General features: G+C 45.6%; 1 protein-coding gene across 8 annotated transcripts in view; it reads left to right on the top strand.

Annotated features, from left to right (window-relative positions):
- Nucleotides 1–1588: 1588 nt before the first annotated feature.
- Nucleotides 1589–16969, top strand: part of GRAMD1B (GRAM domain containing 1B) — a 134042-nt gene continuing 118661 nt past the window's right edge. For 3 of the 8 annotated variants that reach the window (XM_087939138.1, XM_087939137.1, XM_087939135.1), the window contains exon 1: nt 1593–1988. In XM_087939138.1, coding sequence (XP_087795264.1) covers nt 1633–1988 — 356 coding nt within the window. In that variant the 5' untranslated portion in view covers nt 1593–1632. Of the gene's footprint in view, nt 1989–16969 lie in introns of all 8 variants that reach the window. The other 5 variants (XM_026709015.2, XM_087939136.1, XM_087939134.1 and 2 more) reach the window with 4 other exon arrangements.

The raw sequence follows: 16969 nt of genomic DNA, 5'->3' as shown, positions 1-16969 counted from the left end.
CTGCCCGGAAGTTCGGGAAGGCCGGAAATGGGCCCGTTTCTGGCTTCCAGGGAGCCTCCTGAGTCCGGGGAGGCCATTTTTGCCCTCTCAGAGGCTTGAGGAAAACCTCCAGAGTCCAGGGAGGGCAACCCCCTCCCGCCATGGTGCAGGAGGCTGACTAAGCCATGCCCACCACGGCCACGGCCATCTAGCAACCAGGCACAGAACCCATTGCTAAAATTTTTGAAGGCCACCCCTGGATACGACCTGAAAAAATATATGCCATTTTGGAAGCAGTTCTTTTCACCCTGAAATGTCTACCTCATCCCCCAGCATCCCCAGGCCCAACCTTTAGAAAAAACTCTGCCACGATGCATGTGGCACAATCTTGACCTTGCTTTCCGAGGTTCATGGAAACGCAAAAGGTTGACTCTCCGTTCTCTGCCAATTTTGCCTTCCATGGTTGGCCAGAAACAGGCTGACCTCGAAAGGCTATCGGGGGGGAGCCATCTGCTCCTCCTTTGGCTTGTCCCAACTTACGTCCTTTGAGTCCTTCACTCAAGGACCTGGGGGAGCCTTGAGACTCTAGTCAAACGTGGCGAGCCGGATAACATCTAGTCCTACTTACACTTAATTTTTTCCCCATGTGTTTTGACTCCTTCCTCCTTTGACCCGCCATCTGTGGTGGCTTTCAAGGAGAAACGAGAAAGGAAGAACTCAAATGTCATCGGATAAGGCTCAGGGTCATCTCGTGGCCTTCCTTCTACGGAGCGGGGCATCTAGCCATCAAGAGGCTGAGACAGACAGGGAATCCAGCCAATGGTTTTGTCGGGAAGGCTTGCTTCCAGAAAAACCCCCTCCAAACCTACCCCATGCTTGATTGGCACAACAGCAACAGCCTGCTTGGTAACCGAGACTTTTGTCACTTGGACTTCAGGGCATGGCTCCATTAGCAGCAGCTGTCTGAGCTCATCAGCCTGGGGCAGGAGCGGTGGTGGTGGGGAGAATCTACCCCTCCCACCTCTTCTCCTCCTTGGCTGATTTTATCATCTATCACTGCTTCCTTCCTCCCTTCCTCTCCTCCCTCCCTCGCTCTCTGTCTTTCTGTTTTCTTTTCTTTCCGTCCAACCTCCCCGCAGCTCCTCCACGATTCTCATTCGGTCCCTCCAGAAGGCACCCCAATGAGAGCTTTTCGCCAGAGCTCCAGAGCAGCCGTGCACCAGATCTGTGCACGCAGGCGAGGAAAGAGCGCAGCAGCGGAGGAGAGGAAAGAGGGAAACACCAGGCGACTGGCTTTTGTTGGTCCTCGGGGACAAACCAAGGGGGAGGGGCTGCTCCGGTAGAGAGGCAGGCGTGAGGTTTTTGGAAAGTTGTGCCTTGGAGTTCCTGGACTTGGCTGGGAAGCCAGGGAATAATAAAAAAAAAAAAAAAACAGACTTGCAGCTGGTCTTCTCCATGGACAGGAGGGCTTTTTCGGTTCGATGAGACCACCTGAGGAATATGCAAACTTCTCTCCGAGAGGAAGGCAGCATCGCAGCTCCCTAACCCAGAAGGGAAATAAGGTGGTTTGGGGTTTGGCTCTTCGGGTTTCTCTGAAGCTCTCCTGGAAGTGAGGGCTGAAGAAAGAAGGAGGGGAAGAGACCCAAGAACTCCATGCCGGTGGCCAAGATGAGTGAGACGCTTCAGCTGCCCTCCTTGCAGGTGTCCGAGCCACAGGTGGCGGAGGAGCAGGGAAAAGCCTGGTCCAGTTCCTCCACTCCGACCTTGCGCCGGAAGCGTTTCAGGATGCGCCGTGCCAGGAACGCCGAAGAGCTGAACCCAGAGGCCGCTTCTTCCTCCTCCTCGAAGGAGTTCCTTCAGCTTCCCTCCATCGAAATTACACCCTCCAGTGATGAGGACACCCCTCCTTGGTCCAACTGCTCCACGCCGAGCGCCTCTCCCCGGCGCAAACGCTTCCTCATTCGGAAGTGGTTGACCGTGAGGGAGAAGAGAGAGTGCGCTGAGAACAGGTAGGTGGGCCTCTGTTTATTCCCCTCTGCCCTGTTTCATGGTTTGCCTTCTCCAACAATGGTCCTTCAGGCAGACCTTTCTCTGAAGGTCCTGTAGTCCAGGTGTCCACCATGTTTATGTCGTTCTCTCCTGGTGAATCTAGATCAGAGGTTTCCAAACTTGGCAAGTTTAAGACTGGTGGACTTCAACTCCCAGAATTCCTCCTCTAGTCATCTTAGCTCAGGAATTCTGGGAGTTGAAGTCCACCAGTCTTAAACTTGCCAAGTTTGGGGGACTCCTGCCCTAGATCCATCTGATGTGTCTTTGGTCTTTTTTCGTGGTCTTGTTTCGCACCCAGGACAGCTAGGGTCCTCGACTTATGACCACAATTTGAGCTCCAAATTTCTACAGGTTAAGTGAGAGGCACTTGTTAAGCGAGTTTTGCTCCATGTCACGAGCTTTTTTGCCCTGGCTGTTGTTAAGTGAATCACCACCGTTGATCAGTTAGTAACCTGGTTGTTGAGTGAAGCTGGTTTCCCCCCTTGGACTTTACATGTCTGAAGGTTGCAGAAGGGGATCACGAGGCCCCGGGACATGGCAACGGTCGTAAATGTGAAGCAGTCACCAAGCGTTGTAGATTCTTACTTTCTAAGATCCTTAGAAAGTTTGGGAGGAAAATTGGATCTTGACAGACTTGAACACTGTGCTGTACCTAACAAAATGAAATTCAATGTAGAGAAAAGTAAAGGCTTATACTTAGGCAAAAAAACCCCAAAAGGATACATACAGACTGGGTGAAACCAGGTTTAATAGCAGTAACTGTGACAGGGATCTTGGAGTCTTAGTGGATAACCAGCTAAATATGAGCCAGCAGCCAAAAAAGCCAATGCAATCCTAAATTGCATTAACAGAAGGATAGGATCAAGATCACTGGAATACCACTCTATAAAGCCGTAGTAAGACCACACTTGGAGTACTGCATCCAGTTTTGGTCACCACAGTGTAAAAAGACATTGAGACTCTAGAAAAAGTGCAGAGAAAAGCAACCAGGATGATTGGGGGACTGGAGACTAAAACAGGAACTGGGCATGGCAAAGAGAAGGACCAGGGGAGACATGATAGCAGTCTTCCAATATTTGAGGGGCTGCTCCAGAGAGGAGGAGGAAGGGGTCAAGCTGTTTTCCAAGGCACCTGAAAGCCAGACAAGGAATAATGGAGGGAAAGAGGGAAAAGACATCACAAACCAGGCAAGATAAGGGCTGGAGGACTTCCACAGATAACAGAACACACACTGGGAAGGACGCCAAACTCAGAGAGGAATCATAAACTAGAGATATTTCCACGCTTTGTTCCTAGCACTCGTCCATACACATGTCGGTCCTCTTATTCAGTTGTCACAGCTGAAGAGGATCAAGGCCCTCTCCTTCCAAGTAGACCACATCTCTCCCTTATCCTTTCCTCCCTGTGTGCCCTAGGATGGAGACGGGATGGACCTGGGTCCTTCTCTGACTGCTCAGCCGGCCTCTGCCCTTCCCCAGCCTCCTCCACAACCTCCGGAGCCACACTTCCTCTCCCTGTCGGCTGTTCCTCCTCCTCTTCCTCAGAGTCAGTCTCCACCAGGGGCATGATAACTTGAGCTCAGAAGTTGTGGGAGCACCATCACGAAAGACCTTCAAGAAGAGACTGGACTGCCATTTGTCAGAATTGGTGTAAGGTCTCCTGCTTGGGCAGGGGGTTGGACTAGATGACCTACAAGGTCCTTTCCAACTCTGATTATCTGTTACCTGTAAACCTTTGTTATTTAGTCCACCCCTTTCTGTCTAACAGAAGTTCATCAGACGTCTTCAAGAAGCCCAGAGCGGTATCTGAAGCCAAAATGTTGTTGTCTTCCTGTTTGTATCTATCACCTGCTCTTTAGAAGTATCACATGTCTCAGAGCATTGTGCAACTGTCTTAACAGTTTCTTCTTCTTCTCCTTTTTGATTTTTCAGTTTTTTAGATTAGAGGCTCCCTTTAGTTACTTTTCTTTTTAGATATATGTATATACTTTCTCTTCTTTTTAAACCTCAATTGCGTTGATTTATATTTTTGAAACGGCATTCGGAAAAAGGTTAAGGCAAGGAGGCAGGGATTAGTGAGTATTAGCATACCAAGACCAGCATGCCGCTTGGGCTCTTCCAAATTCCTTCGGCGGTAGCCTTGGAAAATAAACACGTTGGACTTTTAACATGACATTCCTTCTGGGTTCATTCTTGATGCACGAAGTTGCTAGCTTCTCGGGCAGTGGGATGGAGAAAGGAACTCATTCACCCCTGGCGATGCTAAACCAGATGAATCACTACAGTGAGAAGGAAGGGACATGAACTGAAAAATAACAAGAGTTGGAGGGCACCTTGGAGGTCTTCTAGTCCAACCCCCTAGTCAGGCAGGAAACCCTATATCATTCCAGACACATGGCTCTCCAATCACTTCTTAAAATCCTTCAGTGTTGGAACAACTCTAACTTCAGAAGGAAAGTAATTCCTCTAATTAATTGTTTTGACTGTCAGAAAGTTTCTCCTTGGTTCTAAAGTTGCTTCTCTCCTTGATTAGTTTCCACCCTTTGCTTCTTGTCCTGCCTTCACTTCAGATGCTTTGGAGAATCGGTTGACTCCCTCTAAGCAGAGCTAGATGGGCTTGACTGGAAGACCATCTATTAAAGACACGTCAGTCAACCGTATCAATAATAGCGTATTGATGGCAGTTGGAGATCAGGAGGAATGTTGTTTTGGGACCTCCAAGGCATGGAATATCTAAATCAGTATTTCTCGACCTTGGCGGCTTTAAAATGGGTGGACTTCAATTTGCAGAATGCTGGCTGGGGAATTCTGGGAGTTGAAGTCCTCCAGGTTTAAAGTGGCCAAGGTTGGAGACCCCTGGTTTAGTCAGCCGCAGAGTTTTTAAATGAATCTGGATTCTCCCATTGACGTTGCTGGTTAGAAGGTCGCAAAAGCGAATCACGTGCCCCTTGGACATGGCAACCATCATAAGTGTGAAAAAAGGGTCATAGGTCACTTTTTTCAGGGCCATTGTAACTTTGAATGCTCACTAGGTGAACCGTTGTAAGTTGAGGACTACCAGTATGTGTGGTTGGAAGTTGTGATCTAAGCCAGAGTGTCAAGTCTTAAAACTCTTTTGCGGCTGCCCATGTTAGCTGATGCAAGCTAAAAACTCTGTTAGGAAAGAAATGTTTGTTGGATAAGAATGTAATTTAACAGATTAACAGAGTTGGAGAGGACCTTGGAGGTCATCTAGTCCAACCCCACCCCCTGCCCAAGCAGGAGACCCTACACCATTTGTAACCGATAGCTGTCCAGTCTCGTTTGAAAGCTTCCAGTGATGAAGCTCCCACAACTTCTGAATAACAGAATAATAACAGAATAATAGAGTTGGAAGGGACCTTGTAGGTCATCTAGTCCAACCTCCCCACCCAAACGGAAGATCCTACACCATTCCTGACAGTTGGCAGTCCAGTCTCTTCTTGAAAGCTTCTCTTCAGCCTCCAGTGATGAAGCTCCCACAACTTCCGAAGGCAACTTCTGTTCTGTTGCTTGATTGCTCACCGTCAGGAAATTTCTTCTTATTTCCAGGTTGAATCTCTCCTGGTTCAGTTTCCATCCATTATTTCTTTGGAAGGATCTTAGTTTGCCAAGGGAGTTAATAAGTAAACGCGCTGTTCACATAATCACCTGCATGAAACTCTTGCCAAGGGGCATCGCCAGAGCGGCAATCCAAGTCATTGTGGGGCATTGCAAAATTTTTAACACCTCGATCGTGGATTCTTTTCGGGCTCAGAAGGACAAGAGAGTTCACACCGCTACATTTCTCAAGTTGGTTAGATAATTCTTCCGCCACTTCTTTAAAAAGGAAAAATAAATAAAATTTACCTGGCAAGGAATCGCATTCTTTCCCTGCCATGGGTACTGAATAAAAAGACAACTTCTCACCAAGAATAATTGACAAGACCTCAGGGAAGAGATCAAGGGAATTAAAAACAAAAAAGAATGAGAGAATATTTCAGCATTCTGTCCCACCGTCTCGTACAATACAACACGTCTCACTGTTTCTTATTTTTCAGAGACCATCACTCACCCACTAGCTACTAATGAAAGGAAGCGGAGCTCTGAGTTTGCACACCACGTTTTCAGAGTTTCACAATTGGAATAATTCTAAGGCTTTGGTGTTGAGTTGTTAATTAACTTGAGGTGGAAAAGAGAGAGAGAGAGAGAGAGGGAGAGGGAGAGAGAGAGAGAATGGCTTATTAGAGGGAGGGGGAGCTAACCCAGAAGGCAGAAAGGTCATTATACATAACATCTGGATGCAAATTGTTCACATCACAATCCTACCTCTAACCTAGAAAGATGTTCCTTTAGATAAGCCCTTCTATTTATGATTTAGCAGAAGAGAATAGCATTAGCCCCTAAACTTATACATCGCTTCACAGGGCATTACAGCCCTCTCTAAGCAGTTTACAGAGTCAGCCTGTGGCCCCCCTAACAATCTGGGTCCTCATTTTACCCATCTCAGAAGGATGGAAGGCTGAGTCAACCTTGAACTAGTCAGAATCGAACTGTAACTGCGGGCAGAGTTTGCCTGCAATAACCATAGCAATAGCACTTCGACTTATATACTGCTTCACAGCCCTCCCTAAGCAGTTTACAGAGTCAGCATATTGCCCCCCCTCAACAATCTGGGGCCTCATTTTACCCACCTCGGAAGGATGGAAGGCTGAATCAACCTTGAGCTGGTCAGGATTGAGCGCATGGTTGTGGGCAGAGTTAATCTGCAAAACTGTATTCTAGCCACTGGGAAGGAAGGAAGGAAGGAAGGAAGGAAGGAAGGAAGGAAGGAAGGAAGGAAGGAAGGAAGGAAGGAAGGAAGGAAGGAAGGAAGGAAGATGGGAATGAAAAGAAGGGAAGGAAGGAAGGAAAATAGCCATAGCACTTAGGCTTATATACCGCTTTACAGTACTTTTACAGCCCTCTCTAAGCAGTTTGCAGAGTCAGCCTCTTGCCCCCAACCATTTGGGTCCTCATTTTACCCACCTCGGAAGGATGGAAGGCTGAGTCAACCTTGAGCTGGTCAGGATTGAACGCATGGTTGTGGGCAGAGTTAATCTGCAAAACTGTATTCTAGCCACTGGGAAGGAAGGAAGGAAGGAAGGGAGGGAGGAAGGAAGGAAGGAAGGAAGGAAGGAAGGAAGGAAGGAAGGAAGGAAGGAAGGAAGGAAGGAAGGAAGGAAGGAAGGAAGGAAAGAAGGAACATAGCAATAGCACTTAGACTTATATACCACTTCACAGTGCTTTACAGCCCCCTCTCAGCAGTTTACAGAATCAGCCTCTTGTCCCCAACAGTCTGGGTCTTCATTTTACCCACCTCGGAAGGATGGAAGGCTGAGTCAACCTTGAGCCGGTCAGGATTGAACACATGATTGTGGGCAGAGTTAATCTGCAAAACTGTATTCTAGCCACTGGGAAGGAAGGAAGGAAGGAAGGAAGGAAGGAAGGAAGGAAGGAAGGAAGGAAGGAAGGAAGGAAGGAAGGAAGGAAGGAAGGAAGGAAGGAAGGAAGGAAAATAGCCATAGCACTTAGATTTATATACTGCTTCACAGTGCTTTGCAGTCCTCTCTAATCGGTTAACAGAATCGGCATATTGCCCCCAACCATCTGGGTCCTCATAAATAGAGTTGGAAGGGACCTTAGAGGTCTTCTGGTCCCACCCTCTACTCAAGCAGGAGACCCTATACCCTTTGAGACAAATGGTTGTCCAATTTCTTCCTGAAAACCTACAGTTCAGAACTTATAAAGACAAGCCGTCCTACCAATTAATTGTTCTCACTGTCAGGAAATTCCTCCTTAGTGCTAGGTTGGTTCTCTCTTTGATTGTTATTGACCGATTGTTCCGCAGAAGAAACACAGAGTACCAGTTCTGTCTGGGTTGCAGCTTACCAACTCCATCATAAATCTGTTTTTCACACCTGAAAATGACAAAACAAAAAACAAAAACACCATGTGAATGGAAATTTTCTTGGCCCCGAATTAGCAAGGTTGTCTTCATCAGCTTTGCAAAGCCTAGAGTCATTTCTGATGCAGTTTTTCCTGGAACAGACCTTTTCAAATTTTCTTAGGCCATGGGACTTGTTAACTAAAACAATCAATTCCCCAAACTATGATATAGAAAATTGAAATTTTGAGAAAATGGAGGGTTTTTTTTTCCTTTTTGCCCTTGTCTCTCACAGAATCCTATCAAATTATTGTGTAACACAAGAATGCCATAGAATACTGTTGGAGGTTAAATCCGGTCTGTGTCTTATTCCAAGCTGGGAGAGAAATGCAGGCGGAGGAAAATAAGTTGGAGGCAGGCTGCAGTGGGAAAGGAGGTTTATTGGCCCAGTAACAGCAGTGACAACGGCAAAGAGTGCAACTAGCAAATTAGGGTTGTTAGTGTTCAGTTTTGCAGCGTTGATTCAGTGCCAGAAAAATAAACACAGATGGCTGATGCTTCATTTAACATCTTTATAAACATAATAAGTCGATTTTAGAAACCAGTTGTAGATTTCTCCAACATGGAGCAAACTCAGACCGAAACATGTTGCAAGTTCAGAGGAGAGCTCCAGTCTTCAGCAAGCAAGCAAGTTAGTTTCTCTTTTACTTTAGTTCAGCACAAGGAGAGAACAGGTTTCATTTTCAACAGACAAACTCAGAGCTCAACATAGCTGCAGAGTGACAGAGCTTTAATATAGAGCCACGCCTAGACTACTTATAGTTTCAGTTTCCAAACTGTCCTCATTGGCTGATTTAATTGCTATGGCTATTCATTGGCTGAACCTTGTTACCATGCTCTGTTCCAGTTTATTGAACATACTCTGACAGTTAGTGAGTTTTTATATGGTTTGGTCCTTTTGTGACTTACATGTCATCATCTGTATGAAAATGTGTTTGTTCTTTCTGGGTTTGTTTCTGGTTTAATTTCTACAATACCGTTTAAGAAAATCTTCTTTTTAGATAAGAGCAAAGGTTTTTAACCTCAGCATCTTCAATATTTGTGGACTTCAGTCCCCAAAGTTCCTCAGCCAGTTGCTGAGACGAAAATATATTGCTCTGGAGCGCCTAGTTTTGCCAGGCAGTGAAGGGGTTGAAATGGGCAAATTTCACTGGCGCAGGCAGATCAAAAGCGGAGAGCTGCAAGGTGCCAACCTTAATCCGAGGGAGAACAGAGAATATTTGCATCCAATGTTTTACGTCACTGATGCCTATCAAATCTATGTGTGAACATAGCAGATAATGGTCCCCTTGAGGCTGCAATTAATTTAAATTGCCATCAGGCAAATGCCAGTGTGATATTGAATCTGACCCTTGACCTGTCTTCCCTAAATAGTGACTTTAATTGGCCCATCTCAAATGGAAGTCAGCTGACCACAGAAGCATTTCTTTCCCCCCTGTGTGCTTCAGTGCCATCTTCTGACTCCCTTCAAGATATTATCACAGCCACAAACCATCCATCATGGTTAGAGTGCTAGTCAGCGGACTCACCGCTGTTATTTAAATGAATCAAGTTAAGCACAGGGGGGCGATGTCCTAGAGGTGGAGCTCTCGCCTCACAATCAGGAGGCTGTGAGTTCGATCCTTGGTAGATACAAATAGTTCACTCTCTGGGCACGACGAGAATGTATCCGCTGAACAAGACTCCTCATTGGCAACTGGAAAGGTATCCGGCCAGTAAACAACTCACCTCCATTCAGTGGCCTGGACTCTACCCTGCAAGGGATTCTTGGGGTTGTAAAAAGAAGAGGATGGATGTGATTATGCAAATCTGCAACCGCTAAGCAAATGCTTCGGTCATTAAGAGAAGCAACGGTTTGCTACGGGCAGTTTGGCTGGATCTAGAAGTGCTTTTTGACAAGCAAAATCAATTGGAAAGCCAGATTCGCTTAAAAACCATGTTCCTAATTTAGCACCTGCAGTGATTCACTTGGTAGCAAATAAGGTGGTAAAATGGGGCAAAATCCACTTAACGAATGTCTCACTTAGCGACAAAATATTGGGCTTAATTGCAGTCGTAATGGGAGGACTGCCTGTTCAAAACTTGGAGTTCTGCAAATACCTGCTTGGAAGTATCTTCCGAAAGTTTGGCGAGGCCCTTTGGGTTTGGATTGGCTTCTTGTAAAGGAGATTTACACATTTCTCTCTGTGGGTGTGCATACCTGTGCATGCATGCATGTGGGAATGCGAGTGTGTCACATACAAGGTGTATTTTGTATATTTGGCTCTGGTTGCATCAATCTGAAAGACTTATGTTGATTAACAGAGGGATAGAATTAAGATCAAGTGAGGTACTAATACCACTCTATAAAGCTTTAGTAAGACCACACCTAGAGTACGGCCTTCAGTTTTGTTCACCACATTATAAAAAAGATGTTGAGACTCTAGAAAGAGTGCAGAGAAGAGCAATCAGGATGATTAGGGGACTGGAGACTAAAACATACGAAGAATGGTTGCAGGAACTGGGCTTGGCTAGTCTAGTAAAGAGAAGGACCAGGGAAGACATGATAACGGTCTTCCAATATTTGAGGGGCTGCCCCAGAGAGGAGGGGGTCCAGCTATTTTCTAAAGCTCCTGTAGGCCAGACAAGAAATAATGGATGGAAACTGAACAAGGAGAGATTTGACTTGGAAATAAGGAGAAACTTTCTGAAACTGAGAACAATCAACCAATGGAACAGCTTGCCCTCAGAAGTTGTGGGAGTGCCATCACTTGAGATTTTCAAGAAGAGATTGGACTGCCATTTGTGTAGAGTGCCATTTGTGTAGAGTGGGTGGGGGATTGGACTAGATGACCTACAAGGTCCCTTCCAACCCTGATTATCTGTTATCTGATAATATTAACTTTTTTAAAAAAGGTCTAACAAACACATTTTCTCTAGTAGTCTATTAGGAGCAATTAATACAAAGCACCCATTTTGGTTCTTTTATTCACATGGCCTGAAGACAGCCGGGCCCGAGAAAAAAAAATAACTTTCTGGCAAATTCCCACAATAGCATTATGCAACAGATTTGCAGCCTCAAAAAGCTCTCATGGAATATGAGTATAATTTCTCATCTCGTAGGGAGAATATTTTGTGCATCTGTAATTGAATTGCCGTATAAAACGGGGCTCTTTTTGGTTCTCGGTGGAAGTAATTATTTTTCCCTCCCTTGTTGTTCTCTTGGCTGTCTATTGCTATACCCTGCGGAAGTTAGAACGGGTATGCAGAGGAAATAAATAATATATAAGTGTCTTTATATATTCCAAGAGGGAAAAATGATTGTTCCACGTAAGTCATGTATTCTTAAAAATATGCAAAAACCAGGAATGAGTTTGGTTGAGAAGAATTGGTTTTTCAGAGCTTTCTAATTGCCAATAAAATCTCATGGGCTAAAAACATCTTTCAAGCTAGACGGGAGATATTTTACAGCTTTTTCATTCTCATCACGTTAGAGGGACCACATGTCATGCCCCTCTCGAAGTCTGAATCTGAGGAGGAAGATGAACAGCTGACAGGGAGCGGGAGTGTGGCTCCGTCAGCTGTGGAGGAAACTGGAGAAGGGCAAAGTCCAACTGGGCAGAGCAGGGGAGAGGTAGAACAAGGGAGAGGGAGTTCAGAGGAAGAGTCAGGCCCACCTCCTCTTCATCCTAGGGCATGCAGAGAAGAATGGAGAAGAGAGCAATGTGGGTTGCATGGCTTACAGGGGAGAAAAGGGCCCTGATTCCCTTCATTAGCCACACCTGGGAATGGGAGTTTAAAAGAGATGCATGCTGAGTATGGCAGCTTGTGGGAGCAAACATGAGTTTATCTAGTGTTGACTTTGCTTATCTGTGTTCCTGGCATCTTTCCAAGTGTGTTGAATTACTGCCGTGCCTTCACATCTGGAATTCTTGCTCCTGCCCTGCCAGACTAATGACCTCATTTTGCCATGATTGGACTTATAGTTACAGTTGTGTTGACCATGTTTTGGACTTGATTCTCTGCAGCCAAAGGCTGTTCCTGGGAGAGTTTTTCTCTGGCCAGAAGGTAACCAGGACATTAGGGGCAAAGTTGGAGCTAATAAAGGGACTCCTACTGATTATCTGACTGTGTTGCCTTTGTGCCACACCTCGGGTCATCAAACCACACTTCCAAAAAAATCATGATGAGAGTTGACACGGTCATAAGGTCCAGTGGTGGGATTCATATAATTTAACAACCGGTTCACCCAGGGTCAGATTGGCTGTCACGGGTGGCGTGGCCTATCCCCATCCTCAAGCTCCACCACACATACAGGATGAGCCTCCTGCAATGGCCAACCTGACCCTGGGTGAGCTGGTTGTTAAATTGCTCCTCCGCTATGAAAATGGATCCTGGGTGCTGCACTGGAATGAAGAAACTGGCACTGGAGTGGTCAACATGAGGGAAGACAGAGGAGCAGGGGGAAAAAAGAGGAAAAGTGGCCTTCTCTGTCCCTCGTGCCAGCCTCTGTTGCTTATTTCTCCACTGCCGCGCTTAGCATCCACTTTGATAGCAGTGGTGGGTAATTTAACAACCAATTCATCTGAACCGGTGTGAACTGGCTGAATCCCATCATGGCATAAGGATAATGGTTTTATTTATGGATGGGATGTATGTGTGAGAAGGAGAAGGTGTCAACTCGTAAAGCATTCCTGCCCTGCTATTGAGTTGCCCTAAGAAGGAAGGGGAGGGAGAGATCTGATGAAGCAGTTCAGTTGCTATGGCCGGAAGCACATTCCATGCATACCTTTCTCCAGATTGTGTCCCAGGTTACCAGAGCCAGCCAGAGAGGCGTGTTTTCTACAGCCTGCGAAATGGCTATGGTTGGAGAATGTGATTTATGACACACCCTGGGAGGGAGGTAAACAGGGTCATAGGTGGGCAGTAAATGATGTAGGGCAGAGCCGACTGCACTTGGGAAAAGTGCCGACATGTTGTTCCTAATAAATAATTGGATTTCTTTTCTTTCTTTTTTTGTAAGTTTTATTTGAGTTTTCACAAAAAGAAAAGAAATACAAGTAAAACATCTTTTTTGAAAGCAGCATAATCCCAGGTTACATCTCTTCGTACAGACACAAATTCAAGTTCATGCTCATTTTTATATTCCGTTCCATATCTTATTGCTATTCTACATTTTCTACATAGCTTCTCCCCTCTTTTAATAATTGGATTTCTTTTGAAACTTGGCTCGAGGCTAATGAATTAATTAGGGCATCCATTGGAACCCTGACAGCCAGTCGGCTCTGCCCTACAGAACCCTGACAGAAAGTTTGCACATCTTGAACTTCTGTTTTCTCAAAGATAGCAATAGTCATTGCAAGACACAGAAAAGGATATTATTTCAAGCCACCATATTCCAAAATCACATCTGGCTTAATTTGTGTGGGTTTGACTTAGTGGGATGAATGTGCCAGGGGCGAAGAATCAGGGCCATGCGTTAAGTGCCAGTTGGTCCTCAACTTATGACAACAATTGAGCCCAAAATTTATGTTGCTAAGTGAGACGTTTGTCAAGTGAGTTTTGCCCCCATTTTATGACTGCTGCAGTTGTGAAGTGAATCATTGCAATGGATAAGTTAGGAACCCAGTTGTTAAGTGAACCTAGCTTCCTCAACGATTTCGCTTGTCATGTCGGCACTTTTCCCAAGTGCAGTTGGCTCTGCCCTACATAATTTACTGCCCACCTATGACCCTGTTTACCTCCCTCCCAGGGTGTGTCATAAATCACATTCTCCAACCATAGCCATTTCGCAGGCTGTAGAAAACACGCCTTGTCAACAGGAGATCCCATGATCTTGGGACATAGCAGCTGTCGTAAATATGAACCAGTTGGCCAGGCACCTGAATTTTGATCATGTGGTCATGGGAATGTTGCAAAGGTCACAACTGGGAAAAACGGTCATAAGTCACTTTTTTTCAGGGCTGTTGTAACTTTGAATGGTCACTAAATGAACTGTTGTGTGACGAGAACTACAGAGTACAGAGGAATCTAGTCCACTAACAGCCAACACTAAATTGGCGCTGGATAAGAGTTCATAGAATTTAAGCTGGGCTGGATTTAGACCATTTGTGGAAACAGAAAGATTCCAGGCTTATTCCTCTCTTGACTCCACCTCCAGTCTCTTCCTGTCCTTTCCTACAGAATGGGCTCATCCTTTTGGCTTGTAGGTGATGATGTATGAGGAATCAGGGGTGTCAAACTCAAGGCCATCCTGGAAAACATAAGGAGCCACCCCACATCGCTTTGGCCTGGTCTACCCAATGTGAAAAGGAAGCATGCCAGCAGTTTGAGGAGTGGCGTCAAATTGGCCATGTCCCCATCCAGTTGGCCACACCCACCCAGTCAGCCACGCCCAGTGAGTGGCATCAATCTGGCTATGCCCACCCAGTTGGCCACACCCACCCAATCTGAAACACCTCTAGGCCAGACAAGGAATAATGGATGGAAACTGAACAAGGAGAAATTCAACCTGGAAATAAGGAGGAATTTTCCCGACAGTGAGAACCATCAACCCATGGAACAGAAGTTGCCCTCGGAAGTTGTGGGAGCTTCATCCCTGGAGGCTTTCAAGAAGAGACTGGACGGGCATCTGTCAGAAATGGTGTAGGGTCTCCCACTTGGGCAGGAGGTTGGACTAGATGACCTACAAGGTCCCTTCCAACTCTGATTATCTGTTATCAGTCAGACACACACACACACACACACACACACCACACACACACACACACACACCTTGAAGTCAAGCACAACCCTGGTGCAGCCTCAATGAAATTAAGTTTGACACCCTGCCATAGGTCAACCAAGATTTTGTTACACCAAAGCAAGCTATTTCTAATTGTGTTTCTATCAGCGAATACTGGAGCATGAGTTTTCTTGAGAAAGAGATAGCAGCTGGAGAGAAATTGCCGCAGATCAACAATGATTGGGGTCTGGCTAGGGCTGGTGAAGGGGTGAAGGGGCCCTTTGAACTGAGAGACCAGGCAAATCGTCCCTTCTTTACGATAAGGAAGGCTTTATCTTATCTTAACTTGACTTCCAGAAAGGTAATCCTCTGGAAGGGAGAGAGGGGCTAGAACAGGCTATTCAGTAGGATTTTGTCCAGTCACCGGAATGACCTTTGCACCCGAATGGCTTTTGAATTGTGCTTGTTCAGCATCAATCCAAGAGGAAGCCAAAAGTGACCAAGGAAGGTCTGGTCGGAAAAGTTTAATCGTTAAATTTGAGTCAGTTAATTTTTACTCTTGCGTTTTTTGCACACCGCGGTTCCTTGCGGTCACGTGGAGAACATTGAGCGGTGAGCCAAGGAAGAGAATGGATAAACCTGGATGCCAAGCTGAGATTGAGTCAGAGGAGAAATCCCAGTTTGATGGGGTAGAATTTAGTCTCTGCTAGACCTGGGTCAGATTCTAGGTTCTTGCACGGCGTTGATTCTGCTGGGATTTGACAGATGAGGTAAGAATCCTTTGCGATCTCTTCCCTGTGAAAATGCTGGTTCTGTTTCAAGATCAGATCAGATTAACCATGTTGGGAGGGACCTTGTAGATCATCTAGCCCAACCCTCCACTCCCAAGCAGAAGTCCCTACACCATTTCTGATAGATGGCAGTCCACTCTCTTCTTCTTCATCTCCAGGGAAGAAGCTCCCACAACTTCTGATTAGGCAAGTCCTTCTGCTGATTAGAATAACAGAATAACAGAATTGGAAGGGACCTTGTAGGTCATCTAGTCCAACCCCCCACCCAAGCAGGAGACTCTAGACCATTTCTGACATATGGCTGTCCAGTCTCTTCTTGAAAGCCTCCAGGGATGAAACTGCCACAATTTTTGAAGGCAACTTCTGTTCCATGAGTTGATTGGTCTCCCTGTCAGAAAATTTCTCCTTATTTCCAAGTTGAATCTCTCCTTGTTCAATTTATCTCTCTTTATCTGAAGCAGTGGGAAGAAATTTTGCATTTGAAAAGGGGGGGGCGGGGAGGAGAAAAAAAAGGATGCATTAAAAGATTACAGCAGCTCTTGTTGAAAGTTAGTGCATTCCTCCACTATTTTTATCCAAAAGGTGAAATGGGACAGGAAATCCGAACAGCACAATTGATGAGGCAATAAACGGGAAGCACAGAAGCGGATCAAGAATAAGCATTTTTTTTAAAAAAAAAGAAAGAAAAGAAAAAAAATCTGCTTTTTGTGCATTTCTGAATAGATTCCCACAAAAACCAACCCTTGAGAGTAGGTGCTTCCCGCTCTACAATGGAATCTTTGCTTTCTGAAGATTAACAAGGCCGAAGTGGGCGAAAGCGATTACAAGATTACAACCAATTTTTTTTTGCAGAAGGCTAAAAACCAAAAGACAAAAAACAACAACATCCACCCAACAAACCCTGGTGGAGACCGACTTCTCTGTGATGGTAACCAGATGCTGGAGAGGAATACCAGAATTTCACTGTCTTAATTGCTGCTCTCTGGAGTGTGGAAATATATAGTGGATGCTGAAGCTAGAAAGTCTATTAATTACTGCCAAAACGTGGAGCTGTTGATAGAATAGATCCCCTTTCAAAATTTCTCCAGCTGCCTAAATGCATTGCTGAAATGCATCAGACTTTCTTCAGTAATGCCCCGCTGAAAAGTCCCTTCATAGAACAACAAGAGTTGGAAGGGACCTTGGAGATTATCTAGTCCAACCCCCTGCTCAAGCAGGAGGAGTCTACGCCATTTCAGGCAAATGTCCAGTCTCAATCAATCAATCAATCAATCAATCAGAATAGAGCAGGAGAACCTATACCATTTCTGACAAACGTCTCTCCAATCTCTTCTTGAAAACTTCCGGTGTTGGAGCATCCATAATTTCTGGAGGCAACCCACCCCACTGATTGATTATATTCAGAATATTTAGAATAGAACAGAGCTTGGAGGGACCTTGGAGGTCTTCTAGTCTAGCCCCCTGC

The sequence above is a fragment of the Pseudonaja textilis genome, chromosome 9 (assembly GCF_049901715.1).
Source record: "Pseudonaja textilis isolate UNSWEBS1 chromosome 9, rPseTex1.2, whole genome shotgun sequence".
NCBI lineage: Eukaryota > Metazoa > Chordata > Lepidosauria > Squamata > Elapidae > Pseudonaja > Pseudonaja textilis.
This window is presented reverse-complemented; position numbering and strand designations above follow the sequence as displayed.